This window comes from Mya arenaria, chromosome 12 (assembly GCF_026914265.1).
Source record: "Mya arenaria isolate MELC-2E11 chromosome 12, ASM2691426v1".
In the NCBI taxonomy this organism is placed as follows: Eukaryota; Metazoa; Mollusca; class Bivalvia; order Myida; family Myidae; genus Mya; species Mya arenaria.
In genome coordinates this window covers 17,117,859-17,145,033 of record NC_069133.1, presented here as the reverse complement: position 1 = coordinate 17,145,033, position 27,175 = coordinate 17,117,859, and the positions used below count along the sequence as shown (strand labels likewise).

The following is a 27,175-nucleotide window of genomic DNA, read 5'->3' as shown; positions in this document are numbered from 1 at the left end:
TATGCCACTCTATATATCGATAACCAGAGGTTCACAGCTGATCATCTTCCCCCAGGCCCAGACCCCGGAACTCCTGCCGCGGCAGCCTAGGAACCAGGCTGCTACCGCCAAGCGGGATACCCTCCACCCCCGTCTGGTAATAGTGCTCTACGTGCGGCCGCTGTTCAACATAACGCGCCCTACCCGGGACTGGCGGCACACCCAGACACGGACCCAGGGACTCTGACGGACCGGAATCAAGCCCTGGGACTCCAAGACGGTACCCAGAGCAACACGGATACAGCGTAGGACAGCTGTGAGAAGCAGCTCATTTTTCTAGTTTGGAATATTAACGGTTTATGTTCAAAACTTGATGGTAATGACTTTCTAAATATTCTATTAAAGTATGACGTATTGTTCCTTACTGAAACTTGGAATCATAAACACAAAAATGTTAATATAGAAAATTACGAAGTTTTACCCTGTCCGAGACCAATATATAATAAAAAAGCTAAACGGTATAGTGGGGGTGTCGTCATATATTATAAAAGTAAATTCAGTGGTCATATAGAGCTCATTAATCTAGATGAAAAAGGTATATTCATGAAAAGAGACAATACGATTGGTGGTAAGACACTGCCCCGTGTTCAGCCATCGGCTGTTCTATTTTTTCTAAGTGTTTTCCCTTTATTAATACTTCATTTTCCTGGACCTTATTAATACATTTAACGTAGGTATACCAAACTCTTGGACCCCACAATTGTAAAATGCTAAGATGATGTCGAATAGTACTGACACTAGGCATTTGTTGTGAAGCCAATTGGCTGTTCCTTAACTTTCTTAGTGTTGATTTTAGTAGTACTCTATTTTCCTGGACTTTATAAATAAATTTATGCAAGTTTTACCTCTAATTCATATTAACGTAGCTATATCAAAACTCTTGGACCCCACAGTTGTACAATGCTGAGCTGATGTCGATTAATACTGCCACCAAGTATTTGTCAAATTTTGCCCTTTAACAATCATGTTCCACTCTAAATATTTATGCAAAAAGCTACAGAAACAAGCTCAGTAGCATAAACCCGGTTTAGTGGCACTGGGCACAGCCAAAGACAAAGAACACAAAATCACAATAAAGAAACTTAGAAGAACAGCATAAAATCCCACAAACAGCACAGTCCATACATACTATATATATAAAAGATAGGTATGATTATCAAAAATTGTTAGGTACCGCCTTGGAGCGGTCAGTAAAATGTAAAATTACTAGGGGTTAAAACCAGTTTATGTGCACAAACCTCACTCTTGATCAAGATAAAACGCAAAAGGTAAATCTTATCAAAGTATGCATTAACTTGAGGAAACTTATCAACAAAACAAATAATAATAAACGTATAGGCAAACCCCAAGTACTTCTATGATTTGAGACCCCAACCCCCAAATCTGCAGACGGAGGGATACAATTCAGAGCACCTAATGCAAAATCTTTAAAGATACGATGCAGTCATTGTTTGAAACTATGAAGATCCCACGCAGTTTGCCTCATAAAATAAAAGGTACTAGTACTAGACTAGTAGTACTAGCAGTGTTTGTTTTGCAGAAGTATTTTTCCAGAATGTCTAATGTATGGCATCTTCACTAGGGTCGCAACTATTACTATTAGCTTGTGCTTTATTTTAGTTCAACCGTATCTGCATTACACTAAATATCTTCCTTGGAATGCCTGTGCTAATTACATCACTTTGACTTTTCTTGTTCCTGTTTGTTTTCATTGCTGTGTTGTGTTTGTTAATAGTCACTACTGATCTTTTCATAATGTTTTACTAATATGTCTGGCTCATCTTTGACATTTTGTATTAACTTATCTCCAATTTTCAATGGTGGTTAATCGGGCCAGTTCCATTTACGTTTCGTAAAATAGCTCCTTAGTGATTGTTGTACAAGTAAACAGTAACCAAGAGTCGTTAAATAAATAAAATGTGACGGCCTGCGAACTGCAAGCACCTTAACAGGTCGTTGCGGCAGTGATGCTGGTATCACTGATGATGATAACTGCTCTAATACGTTTCTCCGCTTGCGATTCTTTCAGGATTTCGATCTTAAGCTATCTAAAATAGCTAAGGGTGATTATTTCAGCAGTAACTGAGTCTTTCAAATCATGAATACCGTCGAATGGTTTTGCATTCAAATATACTTTCTGCTGGGTATAAATGTCAAATAATAAATGATCAAACGTTTGGTATTCGAATGTCAAAATCGTTATTCGAATATTCGAAAAAAAGAGTAATAATACTAATTCTCAATAAAGAGAATAAAAAAAAACTTTTGCCTACAACACTGTTGTTGTTTATAAAGTTCGTTTGTTTTGTTTTTACAACGACTGGCCCCTTCTGCCAGAGGTGTGAATGTGATGACAATACACTAAACACGTGTCATATGTCATTTATGGACATATCGTCGGGTACTGTAAATAGTCCCCCTACTGTTACAATATCTTACTAGGAATCGGCTTTAACACTAATGTTTTGTCTTTGCTGGAAATTAAGCTGTGCAACAAAGGTCAAATTGCCGTGATGATATGAATGCCATGTGCTACAATAATGTTGTTACATATATGTGCTTTAAACTGTTTTCCATGTTTCGATACAATGTTCGTGCTTTGAAATGTAAACATATAGTATAGCGTTTTAGGATATTTTTCACTATTGTTGTTCAATAGATGAGTCAAATCCAGATATGTATTCGTTTTATTATTTTACTACTTCCCGAGTTATTTGCGTTTTCCAAAGTTATATTTCGTCAATTTAGAGGTCAATCTCAGAACGAGGCCGCTTGTCCTACGGAAAGACCCTCCATTGGCGCAAAACGCTATTTGACTAGTTTGACTTGTTACACTTGGTGACCCGGTGAGAACCTCACTGAAGTCACATGATTCCACACACTGATAAAATAAATAATGTTTAAGCTTATACAAGAACGAAACGCTTTTGACATAGATGCTGCTTGTGATGCATAATGAGGCTTACGGTAGTGATTTTGGGGCTAAGACTTTTAACCGCGAATAAAAAGAAAAAAAAATATGTGTATGAAATATTTAACCGACTTGTGTAACAGTATTTTATATTGACACGCTCGATGTGCGACATAGCTTAGTAACATTCATTTATTCAACTTTATCAAACACAAGAAGGGACAAACACAAGGTAGTATTAACTATATAAAAAAACACTCTAAATGAGTTAATTTCTTTAAGACGACAAGCTTATTATATTGGTTCACAGATTCAATTAATGTTGTTGATTCCGCCAATATTCCGATCGTTTTATCATTGTAATGATCTTTGTTTTGCATTTGACAAACCAAATGACACTCTAGAAATTAATTTTATAATTAAACAAAATTTTAGATGTAAAAGAACTGTTCTTATTAAATTCAAAAGTCATTGTTAGTGTCAGCGAGAGATCAGAAATGTCGACTGGATATAATATCGGTCTCAATAACAGTTTGGTTAAGTAAATGTAGAGTATTTTGAAAATGAGCACCATGTATAAAATGAGAGCTGAAGTAAGATTGTTAATTTTTTAAAGATTTTCTTTGAATACTTTGTAATATTAGGTTGTGGCTAAGTTAAAGTTAAACAGCAAACAGCAAACGACGGTATTTATATTAAGTGGACTTTTGTTGTGACACATTGTGCTTCTCGTCCGTTTGAAATTTTCTTAAAAGGAGGCGACAAGATGAATCTACAAATAACAGTTCTTAATACTCAAACAGAAAAACTGTATTATGTAAAATATTAATTTAATTAATTCATGTTCCAGCTATTTATAAGTGCATTTTTTATCAATCTAGTTAAAGGAAAATTTTATTTGTTAACTTAAATTATCCACTGTTGCATTTTATATTTATCTTTAAAGGTCTGATATACATTAAATGACCCTAAGATTGATTCACAACTCGACAAGGAAATATGTCAGTACGCTCGCCAAAGTTGGCTATCTAACATTTTTTCTGAACTCGCTTAATGAAATTGTGTATAATATGACGACTCGTGACGGGTCGAATCTGTCTGGTTTAACATTATGTCAGGTATTGTTGTGTTTTTTTCAGCTGAGTAGAAATATACTTGGCAATGGCAGATTTTATTGTATATTTTATCAAGAACAATGCCCGTTTTAACAAAATACGTGTTATAATATGATACTCCTTAAAGAAAAAGTTTTTCTTGATGCAACTGAGAAACAATCTTAATTTAATTAAAAGCTTATTCATATGTGACACATGCCCGTCTGTATATATTCCAGAGCGGGTCTGGAAAAGCACGGGAAAGAGTAGTAACATAGCGGAACTTCCATGGAAAAATATGGTTTTCAATAGAATTTCCAGTGATTTCCGCAGATTTCAAAAAAAAATGTCCAGAGTCACTTCTGGAAAACAGTATTGAAAACTTCTGGACATTGTTTATATTTTCCACTGAAACCCTGGAAACCTGTGGAAACAGAATGGAAAGTTTTCTGCCTGCTATTCTCTGGAAAAATAACTTAGTCATTTTTCTACAAAATTTGGACTTAGCTTTTTTTGAGAAGATTTCATGAGTTTCTTCTTTAAGTTAGATTTAGGCATTTTTTACTAAACATTTTTGTGGAGCGAAATCGTGCACTTCGAATGGTCAACACAAACAAATCATAACAGCTCGAATTTTAAATTATTTGGAATGAAATCATAACATTGAAAACTAATAATTTCTACAAAGATTCTATAGTCTGAAATTGACAATTTTATCAGATTGTACAGTTTTATTCTTTTTAATTTATTGGTTTAATTGGACAACTTGTAAATGATTTTAATTTGATTTGATTTAAACATGTTTATGAAATCATTTTCCAACCAAAATTAAAGAAAATTCCTTTCCTGACAGACACTTTTTATGCTATCAAAATATTTTATAGAATCTGTCAAAAGTAGTTTAAATTGTAAGAACAAATACGATTTATTTGGTTTCAGATTTTTTAATAAATTTCATAGTGTAAATAGAGTTTAATTATGTTCAATATGTTCAATCTTCATTATAATTCAATGAGGACTAATTATGTTTCATTGGTGCAAATATAGAAGTTTTTCTCAACTCTGGGCATCTCTTGAATAAACACAAGATACCTTGTAGTGATGAATACCAGCTGTCTCTTATCTAATTACTAAGAAAACCGGCTAGTAAAAGGTCAAGGCAGGAAGTATAAAGATTAAGCTGTGTGCGCCAAAATCAACTGACTTCCAACTCCATTCAAACTTTTGAAAATAGCTCATGTTTTGTGATGTAAAAGTGGCTAGATTCTTAAGGTTGTACATTTATGAGCATTGGAATATCAAGTATTTTAAAGTTGACATGCAAGAATACATTTTGTAGCTGTGAAAAGGAGTTGTATTAGAATTAACAGTGAATTTCATCAGGTAAGTTTAAAGATACAATTTAGACATTGTGTCATTGTTTCTGCTGTGGCCATTCAATCTTTATAATGTGTAAATGTATCTAAAGAATGTAAATTATTTAACAAATCATACTTAGTATATTGTATTGATTGACTTTTTAAGCAACTGTGTGTGACATAACATAAACTTAAGAAATAATGGAAATATAAAATGCTACTACATTTGTTTTTATTTAAAGGTACTATGCAGCCTTATTTTAAACTTTTCGGTATAGGTTCTATTCGGCATCATATTTTGATTGGTAATTTTCTTACGAAAATTTACGATCATTTTACCTGTTTCCGAACGGTATATTACGCTACATTTCATACCTGTACGGAAAATGACGGAAATATTTCCGGAAAAGTGCGAAGTCGATGATCAGACTGTGACGTCACAGTCGTGAATCCAAAATGTCTGACAGCGAGAATTACACAACTGACGGAGATGAATCGATTGATTTTTCGGATACTAGCTCGTATGACGCTGAAAATAACATTGTTCCATATCAGTTTGAACCATTAAATAGGGATGATTTAATTGAAGACGACATTAATCGTCTAGATCTTCACGACGGAGATGATGGAAATCGAATTGGCAACACGAACTGGTAACCTAAAGTTACTAAACTTAATTTGAACTTCTTTATCTATGCGGAATCGATACCCAAAAATGTTAAAATGCAAATTCAATTTGAATACAAGTTTGGTTTTAAGTCATTCAGTGTCACTGTTTTTATATTTTGTAATTCATGTGACAATTAAGAATGTCGTGTAATTCAACATTTGTCAAAACTGAAATGTCTGAAAATACATGAACGTGACTATCTGTACTATAATATTTTCATAACTATTGCTTGGTTTATAAATTATTTTGTACATCAAATTTCTAATCTAGATTATCATTTATAATCCCATATCCAGCAAAAGAACTTGATTATAGTAATTTTGTAGTTTATTTGATGATTTAATTGTTTTAGGTGCAGATGCAATAGCTGTATTGCTATGCATACAGAGCGGGAATCGGTATGCTGCCGTGATGTTGAACAAACAAACTTCAAACTGGATGTGTTCAATGAAGAAGGCCATGACATTGAATGTATAACAGACCACCCCGGGTTTGGCACTGTTTGCCTGGACCGCTATGTGCTAGAGACTGCATACTACCAGTACAGACAGCAGTATGGAGTGCCGCAACAGGAAGATAATGAGTAAGTCTTAGTTGTATAAAAGAAATAATCAATGCATGTGGTTCAAAGTTTATTTACATTCTGTCAGTCACTAGAATGCTATCACATGATATTCTTAGAACTTCATTTTGTTTTAATATCATCAATATTATAACCGCATATAAAAATTAACCCCCTATAATTGGGAGTTACTTGTATAATTTCACATTGGTTTGACATCTTATTTTGCAGGCAACAGAGATATGTGGCATATCGCCAGTTTGTCAGATGGTGTTGGGGATATTTGGGAAGAGAGGTGCGTGTTGTACTTCCATCATGTGCAGTTCAAAGGATTAGGGCGCAGTTTCCATCACAGCAGTATGAGGGATTTCAGGACTTATAGGCAGTCATGACAGATGTTTGCGACATATTGTTTGCTACTTATGTGTCAGATTTCAATTTTACTATTCCAATATTTTACCACAAGTGTTTTGTGTTTTTTGTGATGAATCAATTGAAATAAAATGTTTGACAGGTTGGATTACTTTTGCATTTGTTTGAACTACGAAAATGATTCCTTAGTGCAAGGCCATGCCAATATTCAATATCCATCATATATGCATGAAGCATTTGTTCCATGTTGTCATGTTTTGGTCACTCCTTAGTTAAATGAGTAAAGCTTGTAATGACAACAATTAAAGGGTCTGTCTGACAAATTATTTACTAGTGGAAGTAATTTGAAGAAGAGCACTTTAACATATATCCTTCAAATAATTCAAAGTTGTTTGAGTCGCCCCAGCCCATGTGATAGGGACATAATGGCAACTACATTAAACTTTATCCATCGCAATGCAACAGTTTTAGCTGTAAAATCGACTGATCACTTTGTCTAATTTGACATATTGCCCACTATCCATAAACTGAGTTTCATGAACTAGCTTTGATACTTCTTGAATTATCACAGGAACATATTGGCTATATCTTTAATGTCAAGGGCAATAACTCGCTCTGATGAAAAAATAAACTAACGTGCATAATCTTCATATTACTATCTATCCACATACCAAGTTTCATCAACTTAGCTAGAGAACTCTTTTAGTATTCCAAGGACCGATAATTTTTCCATCAACAGCTATATTTTTATATTTCAAGTCAAGGGCCATAACTCGGCATACATTTACCTGAAGAAAAAAATAAACAAATGTGTATTATCTACACACTGCCCTCTTTCCACATATGTTTCATTTAACTTGGCTTTGATTCTTTTTTCCCTATCACAGGTTCAAATTGGCTATAGTTTTAAAATCAAGGGCCATAACTTTGTCTGACAAAAAAATTAAACTAACATGCATATTGCCTCTCCACTTACTAAGATCATTGACCTTTAATACTTTTTGAGTTATTGCCTGACTGAGATTTTTGTGGGCGGACTGAGGGTAAACCTTGAGCCCCGTCCGATGAAACCGGTAGGGGACTAAAAGAAAAATAAGATGTGGTATGGGTTTAGGTTTGTAATTTATATTAAGGATGATTGTTATTTCAAACAATAAAAGCACCAAATGATATGTACAACAATTCTCTGGCATTGAATTAACAGAAAACAAGGACTAGAATGGCAAACATGCACTTAACAAAGGAAAACAATCAATCTAAACTTTTGAAACCTGATCAAGAGGCTGGATAAGAAAAAAAAGGTATTGCTAATATTACACAGATACTATAAAGTTATTTTTAAGTAACAATATTCAAAACTTTAGTGAAAGTATAATACAAAAAAAACATTCCACTGTCACAAAGATTCATTAGATTATACATGCATATATACAGAAACAACCACCATTACAGGAAATAATATTCAATTAAGATACAGGTTATACATGTAGTGTTAAAAAAGGAAAATGCCAAATTGTTGACAAATCTTGGGATATATTCAAACAGTCACAATCTATGTTTTTTCTTATTTCCCCTACACTAATATTTCAACCTTTTGTTTTTTCCTAAACACCTTGTTACCTCAACCTTGGTTGGCTTTCTTTTCCCTGATGTGAGGGGAGGTGGGGCTGGGGTTGACAGTTTGTTTTTTTCACCACATATTTCTATACACATGTCAAGAAGTTCCTTTACATAACCAAAGGTCATTTCATCATTCACAAACTTGACTGAAAAGTCATCCTTATATTTTGGAAATACTATCTTCAGGTTGAACTTTCATTTTTTGATATTTTTTTACCTCTTTGCACATTTTCATTGAAATGTAGGGCCGCCAAGTATTGGCGACACATTTGTCCGTGGAAGGAATATGCTGTCATTTTTGGTGCAAAGTGATTGATTACACTGTGAAATGATTCCAGTGTTGACGTTTGAAATCCTGTGGACAGCTTTTTGATGTCCTTGCACAGTCTCTTGTTTAGCAGAATGTCTTCCATTTTGGCAGCTGCCTTTGAGCCCTTTTTTAACCATTCTCGGGGTTCAAGGGGACCATGGGTGCACTGCTGGTAGAGGTCACCATGTCCAGTGTGAATGTCTTGAACATGGTTGACCACTGATGTCCACTTTGCTGCAATCATGGAGCCTCCTCTCCCTGGGATGATGCGGCTGACCAATAAAGGTGATTGGTGATACTCTTCATCCACTTGCAGACTATGTTGCAGTCTTTTTCCTTGGACAGTGCAAGGAGCTTCTTTTTCACAGCTGAAACATAGTAAGAGTATGTGAAATATGTACTAAATGAAACTTTTGGAAAGTATCATAAGCCAAATGTTGGGTTTAAGTTTTTTATCACATGTTGGTTTTGAAATGATCACTAAAGAATAAAGTCTTCTTTATGAAATGAACAATGTTTTGAAATGAGATCCTTTGGTTCCCCATTGTGACTGTTTAAGCAAAATTTGGTTGAAATTAACCACACTTTGTCTGATAATGAACAATAACAATTGCTCATCTTTAGCACTTGTCAGAAGTAGGTGGGCTTTCCAACATGCTATTATAGCATTCATGAGACTTATAGACTGACAATCTAGGTCAATCATTATGATTTAACCCTAGATACGGTAATACATGTATGTTTCCACAGCTGAACAAAATATGTGTTACCTTTTCCAATATGCCACACATCAAAGGAATGGACAGTCCCAGGTAAATTCTCTCTAATCCACTTTTGTATTTGCAGATGCCTGTCTGTAATGATTTCTGCAAGGGACAGGCCACATCTGCGTAAACTGTCAGTTGCTCTCTTAAGGCCCTCCAACTCCATATGGTAGCTTGACTTCACTTCATTGGACTGAAAAAGATAGCAGAAATAAATAATTATCATGTTGCTAAATCACCGTGGTATCAATATTCATACAATGTAACTGTTAAACCAGTGAAGACATTTTTTACATAAACACCCTGGACTTTAATTCAATATATTCTCATGTAAACTAGGCAAAAAGGTAATAATCAAAGGCAGTTGTATGTTTATTTACCATCATCTTATTTGAGAAACTAGGACTAGTGCACCAGCCTTCACTATTATGTTATCAAGTTACAGAATGTTTTTGTTCTTGCCAAATCATATGCAATATTTTGTCAATCTTCTTTGTAGCACAGTGGATATGACACTGGACTGCAATTTTGGCCACACCAGTCCGAAACCAGTCTCTACCTCGATTTTTTATTTTCATTATGGTCCATTTTTTTTTACAGTTGTGTTATCTAAGGGTAAAACATTGTACCAAATTATTGACTTTGTGCTAAGATTCTTTACCAATCTGGTGTATAGTCCCTTTACAATCAGCATCTCGAATTGATAATAATTAGGTTTGTTTTTATTGGTGTCTTTGTTTCAAATCAACGATTTTCTATATGTACCTTTGACTGGATCTTAGCATCAGTACTGTGAGTTTCTAGGTCTTGTTGAAGGTTAAGGGCTGAGGCTACTGTTGAAGACTGGTCAACGGGAGGTGGTATTTCAGCGCTCTACATAAAAAACATTGATAGTTGAAAATGATATCAAAATATTTATTGCACACTAAATACAGTCATCGAAATAAGGCTTTTGGATGCACAAGCCCGAATTCACATATCACTGCTTGGCATTACATCTTTGAACAAGCTCTGCTGTATAAAACTCAGACTTTGAGCAAGCCCAGAAAGCATTTTAACAGTGCAGGCCTTGCTGGCTTGTGCTAATTTCGACCACTGTAAATATCAGTAATTGACCCTATAATCCTTCCTTTTTAAAGACAAGTGCCTTTAAATGATCATCACATAAGTGTTTGAATAAATATTACCTGCATGACAGTTCTTTTACTGTTGTCCAACTCCATGTCCATGTCTAATTCAACTGCGTCAACTGGAAACTCAGTGGATGGAGGGTTGGCGGTCATGTCACCCTAATGAAAGGAACAAAGTGCCCATTAGTATTGATAATATATACTCAATACAAATAGTTTTTAAGGAAACAATTACACACATGTACACTTCATTTCCATAAATGAAACTGCAATTTGATTTCATGGTGGGTGTATATGATTTAAGAGGGAAAAATCCCAAACAACTCTAGAAAATCCATTGAAATTTTAAACATCCTACAAATGAATACTAATATAAATACATACTAGATTAACAGGAGATAAATCTGGAACAGCATCTGTATACGTTACAGCAGTTGATTTATCAACTTGGCCTTTCTGGTTGTAGTCACTCAGTATCTGAAGGGGAAGCGATTTTTTATAGGTATATATATACAATAACCCTTTACTCAAACTTGAGATGTTAAAAGTCAAAACATTTATAAAGCATCTTCAAGGTTCTTTCACTAATACTTCTATACCATAAGTTTTTTTTATATATCCGCAATATAATCCAGTAAATGAAAGACAAATTATGAACCATACTTGCAACTTTACAACTATTTTAATCTTATAATATGCCTAAAAAACATGAGCAAAATAAACACAATGCGTTCATCATCCTTTATTTACAGAGCCTCTGGAAGATACAGATTAAATCAAACGGTAGCAGTATAACCCGTTTTCATATCGTACAGTCAGATCTTGCTTTTTCATGAATGTATGTCTATTCATGATTCATTTATATAAAAAAAAATATTACAAATAAGTCCTGACATACATGTTTTGCACATACATTCAGTATGCACTAATTTGTATACATTTTAAAAAGAGTGTTCTGCTCAGGTCTATTTACAAATACTAACCATCCAAGTTGAAGGGCTAAATTGAAATGTTGACTGATTAAGTCAAATAAACCTGTTAACATATTAAAATGTGCAACATACCCTCCTCACTTCTCGTTTGCGCACTACCGGTCTTGCTTGGACTTGGTCAAGGTTGCTTTTCCTAACTTTGTCGCCAAATAATGTGGGGATAGCTTCGTCTATTAAAGCAGTTCTATAGGCTAGACCGAGACTCCATTTAGTTCTGGTAGTCATCGTGAACATTGTCAACTCAAAATGCTCAGAACACACAAGCTGTGCATTTGCGGAACCGTTTTTCGAGGGACCTTGCCATCCGGCCCTTGAACACTCAGACCCAGTCATCTGAATTGAACGAATCCATTGTTTCCGGAGTTTCTCTTCTTTGGGAAATGTGTGCAGACTAATTCCATTTCCTGGCACATTGCTACATCCCCCAACACAACACCGAGACCGTCCCATTGTTTACACTAATTAATATTCCACACTTAAACTAACATCCGTGTCGTTCTTTTCAATGTAAATAAACAATATGGCGGAGACGAGTAACGACTCTGACGTCACGACGAAAATTTACGAATGAGAAACCGGACTTTCCCGATGATGGACAATATCGGAAAAGTACAATATGCGAATATGATTAGTCGGCTACTACATCGTAAATATTCGCAAAAGTTCGGAATTTTCAGTTCAGACGTTATAAATAGACATATCTTAAGCCAAATCAACGGTGTTGACATAGTCACTGCATAGTACCTTTAAAGAAAATTAAAGCTGTGGACTGTTGTGTTAGTATTTTGTGTGCATGTATTTATATATTTTATATTCTATTTTATTAAAAGAAAAAAAAACAAGATGTGAGACGTGTCAAGCTTCCACTGCCAACCTGCTGAGGAGAAATAAAAACGGTCAAGAATCTCTAGAGGTTTACAGAAAATACAGAGTTTCCTGTATTGTGACCTAAGAGAGGTTTGTGAAAATAAGTTTGTATCCGCCTATTTGTTAATTTATAACTGAATATCAGGAATTAACAAATATTTACTTGGTCAGACATCTGCAAATGGTATTTTCTTTTTTTTAAATGATTTTTGATGTCCTAGACATGCCATGCCAAGAAATACCAGCCAATTTTTCCACTTTTCATTTCTACACGAAAGTCAATTTCAGCTACACATTAACCCCTAATTGACCGAGAATCTGACCTCGTGTTTCCAATCATGTCATCACATCTAGTGAGTTGCTGTAGTTCAGGTCAAGATTTGGAAGAATGTATTTAATTTTGCCCAGAAAGACGTGAAGAAGTATCAAGTGTTTTACATAATTACTGAGTACTTAATTTAGTAAAACTTATTATTTACTTATTCTTAAACAAAAATATGTTGTTTTTAATGAGTAACATTATTTTCTTACAAATATGACAGATGTTAATGAAAATGGTATGCTTAACCAACCGTTTTATTTGGAATAAAAAAGTAACCTATTTTACATTACATATGAATCTGGCCGTCTCATAGGTCGAATTATATTTAAGGGTATGCTTTACTAAGCGTATGGATATTGATATTTGAACACACACTCTTATTATTCATTTTAAGGCTTTGTTGTTGTTTTCACTGTAAAAAATATTGAGTTCGTAAGTATACTTTTACACCATGGAAAATGGAAGACACAAACGAAACTTGAAAAATTACATCACATTGGCGAAACTAAATCTCCGAATGTTAAATTTACTTAAATTTTGTTCATATCATCATGAACACATTCGAGGCGTTTAAAATGCATTTTCGTATAACTGATTGCGATTTGTTTTTGCAATGTTTCAATCTAGAAAATTGCTTAGTTATGTGTTCATCTGGCATTGTCTTCATACCGTGACCGGTGAAAGAACATATTTTGACCCACATAAAATCACAACAATGGTCGCTGCCCTTGAGTGACTCCTTTTCTAATAGGCACGGTAGGCCCGGGCCTACACTTTGTTTCCAAAAATGAAAAATACAAAAACGTCCAAATCTGCAATAATAACTGAAAGATAAGGGGGTGACAGCTTAAACCTAAAAGTTAACACTACAGGTTAACTAAGCAAATCTTTTCTAATAGGTTTTGTATTTCCGTTCTTATATTGTACATCATAAGCAAGACAACAATAAAATTTAGTGAAGTGCAATATAAAGCTCCAGATATAAGCTAAAACGCACCATATTCGATCTGGAGTAAAACAAAATCCCGGCGGAGGTCCCCCAAACCCCCCTACCAAGTGGGCCTATACTTTTTAATAGGCAAAGCTACGCCCCTAAGTTATCAATATAATTCTCTTTAGCTGTAAGGAGGCCAATCGAATGTGAAGTACTACGGAGGCCTGTCCTGTATCCTACCTTACCAAAACAGACATACTATATGGTACTTATCTTATATTGAATTTCTAAAGCAGTGGGTTTATTTAACAGAAAGAAAAATTCCATATGTATATATATTGGAATAGGTGATACTTTTATTAGCTCTTATAGAAAGAAAAATACTGAAGTTTTGCCCTTGCATTGTTGCTGGTTGTATCACTAACATTGTGTTAAAATCCATTTATTATCAGCTTAACCTTATCATAAAATAGTTCAGTGTTTTATATTTAACTAAGTAAATTTTAACTTAATAATACATAAAATGATTATATAACTATTATACCTTCCATAAATGTGTCCCTTCTTTGTATGTTTTAAGTCTGTTGAACCGTATATCAGTATATTATAATCAAAATCCAGTTTTATGACGTCAGCTGTCCATGTCATATTTTTTGCTGGTCCGGATCTCGCCAAAAATATCAAGGTTGGGCCTGACCAGTAGATGATAGCTGAAATAGTAAAAACTCATACTCGGGCTCAAAACAACTAATCAATTGTTATGGTTTCGGCGTAACCGCTGAACCCCGAAGGTGAATGGACCTTGGCTAATGCAACAGTCCATAAACAACTTCACAAACTGACAGAGAAACTAATGTTTAGATATTGTTTTTTTTTCAGATTTCATCACAGAGAAGTACAGTGTTTCAACAGATCTGGGGAATGGAAAAAATATGGGAGGTTCTTAAGCCATCAAGAGTGTTGAAAATGTCATATTGAAGACTTGAAAATAAATTTGCTGTTTGTGCACCTGAGGTTTGTTTACATATATCTAAAGTAAGGGCCGTGTTGGGCCCTTGAATTACTGAAAATTGACATTTTTTAACCCGTGCCACCCCCTTTTGTGGGGCATGTGAGGGCATTTGTGTTCGTGGACATGTTTCTATTTATATATTGTTAAATTTGTAATGGCTTTAAATGAGATAAGTAAAATTCAGAACAATACGAGATTTGCATTGTTTAATATTCCAGATTTATTTGTATGTTTTTCCTTAAAAGGAATAGACAGGATTTTGGAAAGTCTACAAAAGTTCCATGGAATCCCCACAAGTTTCCGCACTTTTTCCGCAATGGTGTTTCAGGGAGACCTCTGGAAATCAGTCCGAGTACTCTAGATATTCCGCAGTCCTGAGAAATTTTCCATGGAATGTCCAGGGTATTTTCCATACAATTTCCAGAGTTTTTTCCGCAATACAAGTTCCGCAACTTTTCCACATATGTTCGCCCTTTTTTCAGCGTATTTCCAAAATAGGACTGCGGAAAGTCAGTCCGAATTATCCGGTTATTCCGCAGTCATTTTTTCCATGGAATGTCCATTGCAAGCCAACACAATGTACAATAACATTCCTATGTCTGTCTTGATCAACATTTTATCATTGAATCTCTTTGTCTTTGATAAAAACGGAGAAGGCTTTTTAAAACACACACAAGTTTTAGTACACTTGCAAGACACATTACCTGACATGCACAAAAATTAGGAAATGTTATTTATTTGATTTACAAACGAATGTTACAAGATTTTCTAAGTGTTTTTTCCCTTCTACTCATGCTAGCTATCGTAGTGAGTTTGACTAGTGATATACTGAATGTGCATGTATGTTGTGCAATATTCGCTCCTTTATACTGTATATTATTGTTTGAAATATGTCCAACGCGACATAACATGAAAACCTTATCTTTGAGTTTTCACCTGAACACTTCATAAAAACACACTTCTTACGCTAGGACATATTGTGTAGCCCTATTTCTTGAAAGCATTATTTTTACGACAAAATTAACACATAGACTGCAAAAGGCAGAAGGAAATCACTATCTTGGTTAATGGGTATTTATCATGCTGATTGGTATAAACTGTTGTAAACATTTATATGAATGCAATTGAGTTTTGCTTACATGCGTTAGGAGCTAAGTATTGTATGACTAAAATAGCGAAAACAAAAATTGAAAACGCATTCTGATAAAATGGAAACTACAGGTGGCTATATATTTAACCATGGGGCTGTTAAGAAGTACAAGGCTAAGGTCTAACAGCACCGAACGAGAAACACATGACGTCAGTTTAAAACAAAAAAAGACATCAACAAACCTTTATTAATATTTGCTTGGGTTACCGCCTAGCGGAAAGCAGTTCGCCGGGGTTCTTAACCAGGTTTTATTCAGCCGCACATTTGTCTCAATAATTATCAACACTTGATCAATAAGACCACTTGGAAAACAAAGACGACACCAAACATAACCACAATTAAACCTAGTTTACATGAATAAGACTTTTTTGCTACTAAGGTAGTATATAGAGGTACGTGCACTACTTCTACTACCAGGCTGCGATTGGCTCGATGGAGTAACGATTATTGCGCAATTTCGCATAAATATCAGAGCTTTAACTGGCTGTAAAGATTCAAGTCGTCCGCAATTTATCGTTCTTGATAATGGTATCAACCCGTTTGTATATCTTGTAATTAATGTCGAATACCGTACCTTTCTGACAAAGCATGCAGGGATAAATTAAAGTCTTTTGATATAGAGTTACACAGAGGGGCCAAGAGGCAGCACAGTCGCTTATTTGAGAAACAGGCTCACGACGAGGGCCATTTCTAATGACTTGATCATGATATGAACAAATTAATTAGACGCGACTAGTCAATGTTTTAGTCCAATATTTAAGGCATGTCCATGTTGCTTCTAACTAACAGATTTAAAGTACCTTACTCACCAAATATAATAATAATAATAATAATAATAATAATAATATAATAATAATAATAATAATAATAATAATAACAAAAATAATAATAATAATAATTATAATAATACTTATGATAATAATATAATAATAATAATAATAATAATAATAATAATAATAATAATAATAATAATAAAAAAATATTATAATAATTATTATTTGTTTCATACAATTAAATGTACATTTCCGTGACAATCTGGATGCAAATTAATGCAATAAAGCTTTAAAAAATTATTTCGCTTGATTTTTTTTCTAACTTCTATTATTTCATTTACTAATAAGTACATTTAATACATTTAAGTCTTTTTTTCATATTTAGATTGTTAACTACTGTCATTGACGCAAACTTACCGAAATCATTTAAAGATAAGCGTTTTGCGCGATCAGTCGCTGTCGAAATTGGTCCAGGTCTCCCCTGACAAATACCGAATATATATGACATTGGACCAATTGTTCGGAACTTTTTAAAAGTAAACAAGTTGTCAATTGCATCCCTGCAACTTTCAACTCTTTACTGCTCTATAAATTAAATGGATACACGTTGCAGTATTTCTTGCAAGATTTAGACAACTGTTTCAGTTGTACTTGCTAATATTCAAATATATAAACACACCAGCATATGTTTCACATTTAAAAGTTAACAACGATGTCGTTATTTACGTTGTTAACTTTAACAAAGTTCTGAACAATCGACCCAATATGTGTATGCCATTTTGACAATGTTTTAATGAATGTCCTTTGTCTAACTTTTAACATTTCGAGTTATTATTTGTCATTGATAACATATCTTTAATGGTTGAACAGCCAGAAAAAGTACGATCAATTGTATAATATGTTTCAGTTTATTTCTAAAGCACAATGATTAGCAGTTATATATGGAATCTAAATGTATGCACATAATTACACATGTAAATTACACTCTTTAAAATAAACTCATAATATTGTCTGTGTTCTTATGTCGTTTCGTTTCGTTTCTGAATTAATATCATTTATAAAACAATGGGAACAACAGTGACTAGTCCAGTAGCCGAACAATACCGCTTGCATCATCGACATAAAGTATTATCAGCTGAGTCTGAGTCTAAAATGGTTAGTGAATACGAAATTCAAAATGGTCTCAGCATAGCCTGAGTCTGAGTTTGGGTCTATAAAAATGCTGGTGAATACCGCCCCTGCTTATGGGACAAGAGTCAGGTAGTAGACGTAATGATACAAGCTTAAAACGTTTACATAAGATTATAGTTTCACGATGGGATCGAGTTCCCAATGTGTGTCCATTGACTTTTACTTTTAACAAAAAAGTTAAAACCTAAATTATTATTAGGTTGCAGTAAAATAAATATTTAAAAATACCAGTTCAAAATAGATTTCGAAGATCTCAATGTTGCAGTATGCTTGTTTGAGAAAAGAATAATCCTTAAGATGTGTATCATGTTGACATTTTTGCCGAGCATCGGACATATTTCCGGATTTCGTTCTCCGATAACGGAGTTCTACGTATCAATGCCTTTCGATGTTAAAACAGCCGGACATATGTTTACGCCATTTTCGAAGCAAGAGTGCATATCTGGTGCTTGTTAAAGCTTGTTAAAGCGCAGAGATATGTCAAACTCGGAAGTTGATGAAAGAGGTTGGTGCTTATAAAAGTGCAGAGAAATGTCACCTTCGGAAGTTGATGAAAAAGCTAGGTGGTGCTTATTTAAGCACAGAGATATCACCATCAGATTTTGATGAAATATTCACACTCGGAAGTTGATGAAAGAGGTTGTGCTTGTTTAAGCGCAAAGATATGTCGCCCTCGGAAGTTGATAAAAAAGGGGTGCTTGTTTAAGCGCAGAGATATGTCACCCTCGGAAGTTGATAAACGAGGTGGTGCTTGTTTAAGCGCAGAGATATATCACCTTCGGAAGTTGATGAAGAGCTAGGTGGTGCTTGTTAAAGCACAGAGATATGTCACCATCGGAAGTTGATAAAAGAGGTGGTGATTGTTAAAGCGCAGAGATATGTCACCTCGGAAGTTGATGAAGAGCTAGGTGGTGCTTGTTAAAGCACAGAGATATGCCACCATTGGAAGTTGATGAAAGAGGTTGTGCTTGTTAAAGCGCAGAGATATGTCACCCTCGGAGGATGAAAGAGGTGGTGCTTTTTAGATCTCTGTTAGAGTGCAGAGCGCAGCCAGTATGGTGTACTCGGAAGCGGGGGCAATCGCTGGTAGTCCATCCCCGGAAGTGGAAGTGAAAAGACAGAGTATGTAAAAGGTGGCTGGAAGTGAACATGTCGAATATTTTTGTTTTTCCAAGCAAAGGTATTTACGATTATCTCAAGAGAAGCGATGATTCCGATTATTGGCCGTATGCTGAGGGTGAGCTATTAATATCGATGAATGTCCGTCGTCCGTCGTCCGTCGTCCGTCCACACTTAGTTTGTTAACACTCTAGTAGTCACATTTATGCCTCATTTGTCAGGAAACTCTATCAGGATGTTTGTCCAAGTAATTACTCGGACGATTTCGAGTATGGGTCATCTTGAGGAAAAACTAGGTCACATGGGCCAAAAATAGAAAAATCTTAACACTCTAGAGGCAACTTTTTCAGTCCAAATATCCTGAAACTTTGTCAGAAAGGTTGTTTCGTTGATTTCTAGCTCAAATTTGAATATGGATCATTTGGGTCAAAGGCCACAGAGATCAAATATGGAAAAACCTTGTTAACACTCAAGAGGTAACATTTTGGCCCAAATATCCTGGACATTTGTCAGAAATAGTGTTTCGTTGATTTCTAGCTCAAATTTCAATAGGGTCATAAATTCAACCTTAATATTGTAAGAGTTATTGCCCTTTGTATCTTTTTAACAAATACATGTTCGGCATGTTTTTGCACGCCTGGTAATAAAAACTGGACATATTATAGCTACACCTTTAGGGTATGGAAGGGCAGCCAGGCACCATCTAGTATGTAGTCCGATTTATTACTTTTTAACCCTTAGTCCAATCATGGCCAAATTTGGTCAGAATGTGTATGATCGTGGTGGATAATTAGCAAAATTGCTGTAGTTACCCGAGAGTTATTGCGCTTTAATTATAGAAATTACCTAAATTTTATCTATTATCTTGTCCTATCAATAACTTTATTAAGCATTTGTCCAATCATTACAAAATTTGGGGAGAATGTGAATAGACAAGATACATGAGAGAAACCAAATCCCTGTTACTGCCTTTTAATTATAAACAAGTCTATAGCACGAAGTTTTACTCCGATGAGCGATATAGGGCCATCTTGGCCCTTTTGTTTACATTAGAAAGAAGTTGTACAGGTTTTCTTCGAATTTAAATTATAAATGCACAAGGTCAACTCACGGTGGTTGGTTCTTGGAATATTACATGCAGACGGTTTAGAGCGATACTGGTATGTGTAAATACACTCGTTGCTGACAAAGCAACGTGTATTCTTGTAGTTCCAAGCTGGAAGAGTCCCCCATTGTGGCCATGTTTGGTTCATGAAAAAGACAAACAACTGTTTTGAAAGAATATGGAAAACCGTAAGAACGCACAGAAGGACAGTGTAAGTTTAAAATGCCAACCTTTGGGGGTTTCACAGGTTTCTTTGTTTTTCAATAAATAACTTTAATCATTAAGAATGTCATTGCAATCATCACTCTTATTTTGGTCATACTTAGAAGTTTTTAAATTATCACATGCAGTTTGGGTACATTTTTGTTTTCACTTACTGATGCATGACTCGAAACCCTAACTGATTTGTTTTCCATTTGATTCAAAGAAAGAATAATAATTTCAATAAATCGTTCTCGATTTCCAGATATACAAGTTTTGAGCACAATCAAATAAGCAAATATATAAGAGATAATTATAACGACAAAATCGAGAATAATCTCAAAAGCTTATTCCATGTCTGACTTCAAAATGACTTGCCCCGTTAGTCCGCCAACTTCACCTCGCTAGGCTGCCAACTTTATGCCGCTAGGCTGCTAACTTCGCGTACATTAGCTGCCTGTCTTTGCAGCCATCGAAGAATTTCACCATCAACTTTGCTGGGCGTTCAAGATCATTACGAAACAAAACAAATACATGATTGACGCATCCTTTTGAAAAATTTTTATAGATGGCCACGTTATTGAAGTACATGTACTTTAATGGATTGTCCCGGTCTCTTAAATAGTGTATGGGAAGGAGTTGTCCCTTATTTGTTCCATATATCTGATCATTTCATCTTTTTTAATTGTCATGTACTTTTATCACTCACACTCATTCATTCGTATTCACAACCAATCCTGAGGGCGGTTCTAGTGACCGAACACTCACAAAGGTCCCACTCACGTTAAACACTTGATTCTCTCTCACACCTGTGAATACGGATATACCTTTCACTCGAAAATATCTCGACCGTTATGTGATTACAGGGGATTAATTCATTGAATGTGAGTGAAAGTGATTGTTCTGGATTCGGCCCCTTGTTTAATTATAATTAGTTAAAAATGTGGCCAAATTCAGATTAAAGACTTGTTATTCGCCTGCCGCCAGAATTATAAGCCACAATAATTTTATAAATTTAACCACCAGACTTCTGAACCAGCCTCGAGATAATATGTATGCAAATACACTTTGTTCTATGTGCTCAATTAGAACATATCTTAGTACGTCGGTATACATAGCATTGCCTCCCTCCGACAGGTTGACGCCGTTGGCCGCGAAGAAACTTCGAATATCTAAATCATTAGTTATGGATATGGTGTCGTGTGTGATGTCGATCTAACCTGATTGTGCCCGTGGCGTTAACGCGGTTTCTTTTTTTATTTGTGATGACGTTAATTGGCGTGGGTGTCGTCATTGGAATCTATTCAGTATATCTACCCAGACTAGTACGGTGCTGGAAAACGCGGATCTCATATAGAGTATTTCGCGAGTAATTGGGTTAAATATTTTCAGAAACACGGTTGGTTTCAGAAACAAGACTTTGCCGACGCGTTGCAAAACTTCTACTACGGGTGGGCCGTACAAAAGGAGGTTGGATAACACAGACCTGCAAAACCCTCCCACCCCGACGCCTAACCAGGCAATGTTCGGCGACACCCTCTCCTGTGCGTAGTGTACCGCGCGCTTGGGTAGCAAGTCGCCCAAACCCATATTTCTATATTTGAGAAATAGGCATACCAAATTTAGCGGGAATTTACTATCTATTTTAGGATTACTTAGTATTTGTATGTCGGTGTGGGGTTTGTATATTATATTCGTTAATGCATATGATGCTATTGTACGAATGTAATGCGTGAGGTCCAGATATCACCCCTTATAGTCTACTAGCGGATATAATTAATGAATATTTCTTGAATGTTTGGGACGACCAACACCTCAGTCTCTGGTATGCCGCGTATCGCTGTGGCAGTCGCACGGCCGATATGGAAGCTGTGACCCTTTACGGTTTGGATACCGTGGTCGCCTCTCGTTAGACAGTGTCCTTTTGAGTGACCGGAAGTCCGTTCTGTGACCAAAGGCTGACATCCCGGTGGCTTAAATGACAAGTTATCTAGCATAGCTTATACTGGGCATGGGGATGTTTCTTCCTGGGTGAGTTTCAACGTGATCGGTTGACCATGTTGAGTGAGTTTATGTGTTTGTAAGTCATATACATGACTGTTTGTTGGTTGACATGGCTTCCCTTTCGCTTAATTTGATTCGACGAACCGCTAAGTGTGGTCGTTACTAGTTGACGATGCAAAAGAGGCCAAACAAGCCATTGATAATATTGCCTAATATCCTTTGCTTCGAATTCGTTAAAGCAAACATTTGCTGCGATAATTTCGGTCAATGGTGTATTTGTCTTGCACCCCGCGAATGTCTTTTAGATCTCATAAACATAGAGTGTAAGTCCTGAAAGCTGTAATTGTTTTGTATGTAATGTATGCACGCCATGTTAGTTTAAATTGCAGTTGGTGAGCAGTTATTTTCAAAGCAGTATGCTATCAACCATACTTGATATAGTGCGGGTATCGGCATGCATGTCTCATTCAAGTTATATTTTATCTAAATGCTTCGAATGCGTTAAACGTTGTGGTAAATGTCCAGCTAGTGTTGTCTGTTGAACATCGCAAAAATGCTTCAGCTCCTTTTCGCATATTTCCCAAAGATAAGACTTAATGAAATGGAATACTGTGCCATCTATCGGTGCTTGCAGAAGTGAAAGGGAATCACGTATTTATATTTTTTGTATCAAGTATGTGAGACGCATTAAAAATATTTGAAATGGGGCATTTTAATGTCACAGTCCTTAGAACTTCGGAATCCATCACTTTATCCGACTTTGGTGAAACTGAGTTTAGAGAGGGCGATACTTATATTATCGCAATTATATCTTACGTTCTTATTTCTGAGCTCCTCCCCACAAACGAATGTTATGCAACCATGCTAGGGAAAATCTCAAGGACGGTGATATCTTTGAGAATGGATTTCTTTTCCCATGCCCAGTGCTCCTGGAAGTATATACCAAAGCCTAGTCCTGTATATAACTCTGTGTCGTCGTTATTGGTCATGGCATACTGAAATGCCGTTGAATTTTCTAAACCAATTGAGCCACAATTCTAAGTCTAGCGTAACTGATCCTTTTAAAACGAATGTGATGGAAGGGCCGCATGTAAATCAGTCTCTTGCAGAAGGGGCACCCTAACGGTATAGCACGGCAACAAGATTCAGGAATCCGACCACTGATTGCATTTCATTCAGGGTAGTTGAGTGTTTGACCATGATCATTGTATGTAACACACCATTTTAGATATTTTCCTTGGGTAAGCGTACTGCCATTTCCTTGTCTCAAGTTCGAAAAATCGCACAGCTGATTGAAACTCCAAATGTATAGATTTGTCAATGTATACCTGTCATTGAATTTATAGCCGAGGAGTTCTAAGACATCCAGTCGGATCGGTAGCAACTGAAAGGCGTTTCTTTATGTCGACTTTAAAAATCTTGACAGGCCTCGTCGAGATTTGCATATTGCACGGATGCGTTTTCGGATCGATGTGATCATTTACTGAGGAGCAGGCAGGGTATTAATGTGTTGTATAATTTAAAAATGTTCGAGTCTTTCTTTGGTTTCAAGCCTTTGGGTTAAAGTACAAGATTTTGAAATGGTTTAACAATAAATGGACCCGCTTCTCTGCCGTCCCAAAATATCTTATTTCAGTCTGTTCTGGCTGCTGTTTGGTTTCAGTGGCAACCCTGTCGGGGCCCTGGAATTGCATACTCATGTTTAAACCTCAGCCCATTTGCACCATGTTTGTCATAGGGATATATGTATGTATGTAATGCGCTCAAATCGATTGTTGAAAACCTGTCCAAAATATTTGGGTTAGAAATAACGAGCGGTTGCTTCCCTAATGTTGTGTGTGAATTGGGAGGGGGGCACGAAAGCGCTGATAAGAGACGCTCAACGGTTGTGACATAATAACGACTGGACACGCGTTGATACGCGGTTGGATAAGCTGCATGCCGAAACTGAGTGACCTGTCGGAGGAAGAGCAAGAATGGCGCCGAAACCTTTAGTTAGGCCACGTGCAGTTAGCCATATTGAAAAAATTAAAAAAAGTATTGCCCTTCTCTTGGCAAAGCCTTATTAATATTTGCCTATCATGAGGGTTCGAAGGCCTGTTATAGCTTAAACTGTTCGTCGTAGCTGCGCAAGTCAACCTGCCCTGGCGTCCCGCACATTCCCTTAGCGTCACAAATATTGTAATAGTTCGGACGTTGACATGGACTGACCTGGATGTAGATGGATATGTATACAATACAAGCGTCGGTCTATTTTTCGTTCGTACCGATTTCTGCCGTCAACTGTAAAGTTACTCAAGAAAATAAATCGGTAGGCTCAAGAGAACCTTTCAGAAGCAAAGCCCATTTCACAAATTTTCCCCTCCTGATCTGATTTCTAATCAGGTCGGAAGCGTGGGCTGCTACATCGTCGGTGGCTAGCTGATGTGTTACAAGCACAGGCAGGGAAGGGCGCTGAAAGGCGCTGCTACAAGTTGGGGGGGACCATCCCGCTACTACAAAAAGCATTTGCGTAAACAAACTTTGATTTACGTTTAACACATTTGATATTTGAAGAATCTCTTCAAAGTCAACAACATTTTTTCGTTTCATAACATCGTCCAGCGGGGTCCTTAGGTCCACGTCAGGCTCCGCTTCCGCCGGTCTAGTTTTTCTCCTCTTTAGACCTTCCCACGTTCTGGCATTTTTACAAACTTTACTTTAAACTAAATAAGTATTCATTCTACTTGATGTTCCGTCAAAGGCAAGAAAAAAGAACGTGCTGGGTTAGTCACGTGGTTAAGTTATTGTATGACCGGAGAAATTGTAGATTTTATACCTTGTCTTTATAAATGAAATTATTTCCATTAAATTATTATTATATTATTATTATTATTATTATTATTATTATTATTATTATTATTATTATATTATTATTATTATTATTAATTCTTGCTTTCGCTGGATTAAAGTCTAGAACAGGAAATATGTACATCTTAATATGCCGGAAAATGCTCTGACTTTCATCAACAACAAAAACAAAAAACAAACAATCCGGAACTATAGCACGGGAAAATGTAGTAACATGTACACAACAGTCTACACTATAGACTTTCGTTAAAGTGAGTTGGTAGAACCCGTTACACAAACAATCCGCCACCCTATACTACGCCTTGGATAAACATCTATGTTCGTCTCGCAATGTGTGAGTCATAACTTATTTATTCTTATATAGAAGCCATGATTCAAATCAAAGCAACGAAATTTAAGCAGTATTGGATTGTTTTATTTACTAAGTGTACTAAATTGCATTCCGGAATGAAGTTCCGGCCCAAACAATGAACGGTTTCCCATTTTATAACATCGATGAAATAGCAAGCCTTAAACATTTTCGATAAAGTATTATGCTAATCCAACCTTGCATAAGAAAGTTATAGCGCGGACACTAGAATGTGTACTCTGACCTTAAGCGTCTCGTATGACCTTGACCTTTGAGGTATGGACCCGGGTCAATGTCACTGCATATTGTCGTAATGAGAACAACATTCGTACCAAGTAATATGGTAATCCATCCATGCATAGGTTAGTTATAGCGCAGACACGAGTATGTGTACTCTGACCTTTAAATTTCTCATGTGACCTTGATCTTTGAGATGGACTTGGGTGAAGGTCACTGCACATCGTCTCAATGAGGACAACATTTGTACCAAGTAATATGGTAATCCATCAATGCATAAGTAAGTTATAGCGCGGACACGAGCATGTGTACTCTGGCCTTTAAATGTTTTGTGTGACCTTGACCTTGGAGGTACGGACCCTGGTCAAGGTCACTGCACATTGTCTCAATGAGGACAACATTTGTACCAAGTAAAATGGTTATCCATCAATGCATAAGTAAGTTATAGCGCGGACACAAGTATGTGCACTCTGACCTTTAAATGCTCGTGTGACCTTGACCTTTGAGGTATGGACCCGGTAAAGGTCACTGCACATCGTCTTAATGAGGACAATATTTGTACCAAGTAATATGGTAATCCATCAATGCATAAGTAAGTTATAGCCCGGACAAGAAATGTTACAGCATGACGGACAGACAGACGGACAGACAGACAGACTGACAGACGGACGAAGTGCATTCCTATAATCCCCTACCCACTCCATAGCGTGGGATTTGACGTAAGCGAAAACTATGATGACAAACATGTTTGTTACAAAAAGTAAATAGAACGGCAGTTCCCAAGTAGCTAAGTGTAGTTCTGTTCAGGACTATTGAATAAAATAAGTTTATCTTGTTTCGAGCTAACAAAAAATATTCTTTCAACACACCTGGACAGTTCCTTGTCGTTACAATTGTGGCCGAATAATTATCGACGTAGTTAGAAACAGTCAATTAATTGAAGAATAATTAAATGTACGAATCATACATAGGTATAGTTATCCACACTTAGAAACTGAAAAACCAGAAATGTGTCAAATAGAAAAACATGCTTTTAAGGTACATTTACTGTATAGGTAATTAACGTAGGTTAAAACATGCGCAATGCATGATTCTAAATGGTCAATTTCAAACAATAATAAGAGTTCCTTTTTTCAACAAAAATTGCAAACACTGAATAAATGCACGAACTGAAGACGTTGACCCCCAAAGTTCATTAATATTATCATCTGAGAGCTGATATTTATTTTCTGCAGGCAT

At 35.9% G+C, this 27,175-nt stretch overlaps 2 protein-coding genes and 1 pseudogene across 2 annotated transcripts; 1 reads left to right on the top strand and 2 right to left on the bottom strand.

Moving 5' to 3' along the window:
• The first annotated feature begins 5,794 nt into the window (after positions 1–5,794).
• On the top strand, positions 5,795–7,152 carry LOC128211086 (P2X purinoceptor 7-like). The gene is made up of 3 exons (XM_052915506.1): positions 5,795–6,055; positions 6,425–6,655; positions 6,866–7,152. The coding sequence occupies exons 1-3, from the start codon at positions 5,859–5,861 to the stop codon at positions 7,014–7,016; spliced, it is 579 nt and encodes a 192-aa protein (XP_052771466.1). The 5' UTR covers positions 5,795–5,858; the 3' UTR covers positions 7,017–7,152.
• A 957-nt stretch (positions 7,153–8,109) lies between these two features.
• On the bottom strand, positions 8,110–10,144 carry LOC128211085 (uncharacterized; annotated as a pseudogene).
• Positions 10,145–10,444: 300 nt separating this feature from the next.
• LOC128210503 (uncharacterized) lies at positions 10,445–12,545 on the bottom strand. The gene is made up of 4 exons (XM_052914852.1): positions 11,895–12,545; positions 11,215–11,307; positions 10,888–10,989; positions 10,445–10,573 (listed from the first exon to the last, which is right to left on the bottom strand). The coding sequence occupies exons 1-4, from the start codon at positions 12,270–12,272 to the stop codon at positions 10,445–10,447; spliced, it is 702 nt and encodes a 233-aa protein (XP_052770812.1). The 5' UTR covers positions 12,273–12,545.
• Positions 12,546–27,175: the final 14,630 nt, after the last annotated feature.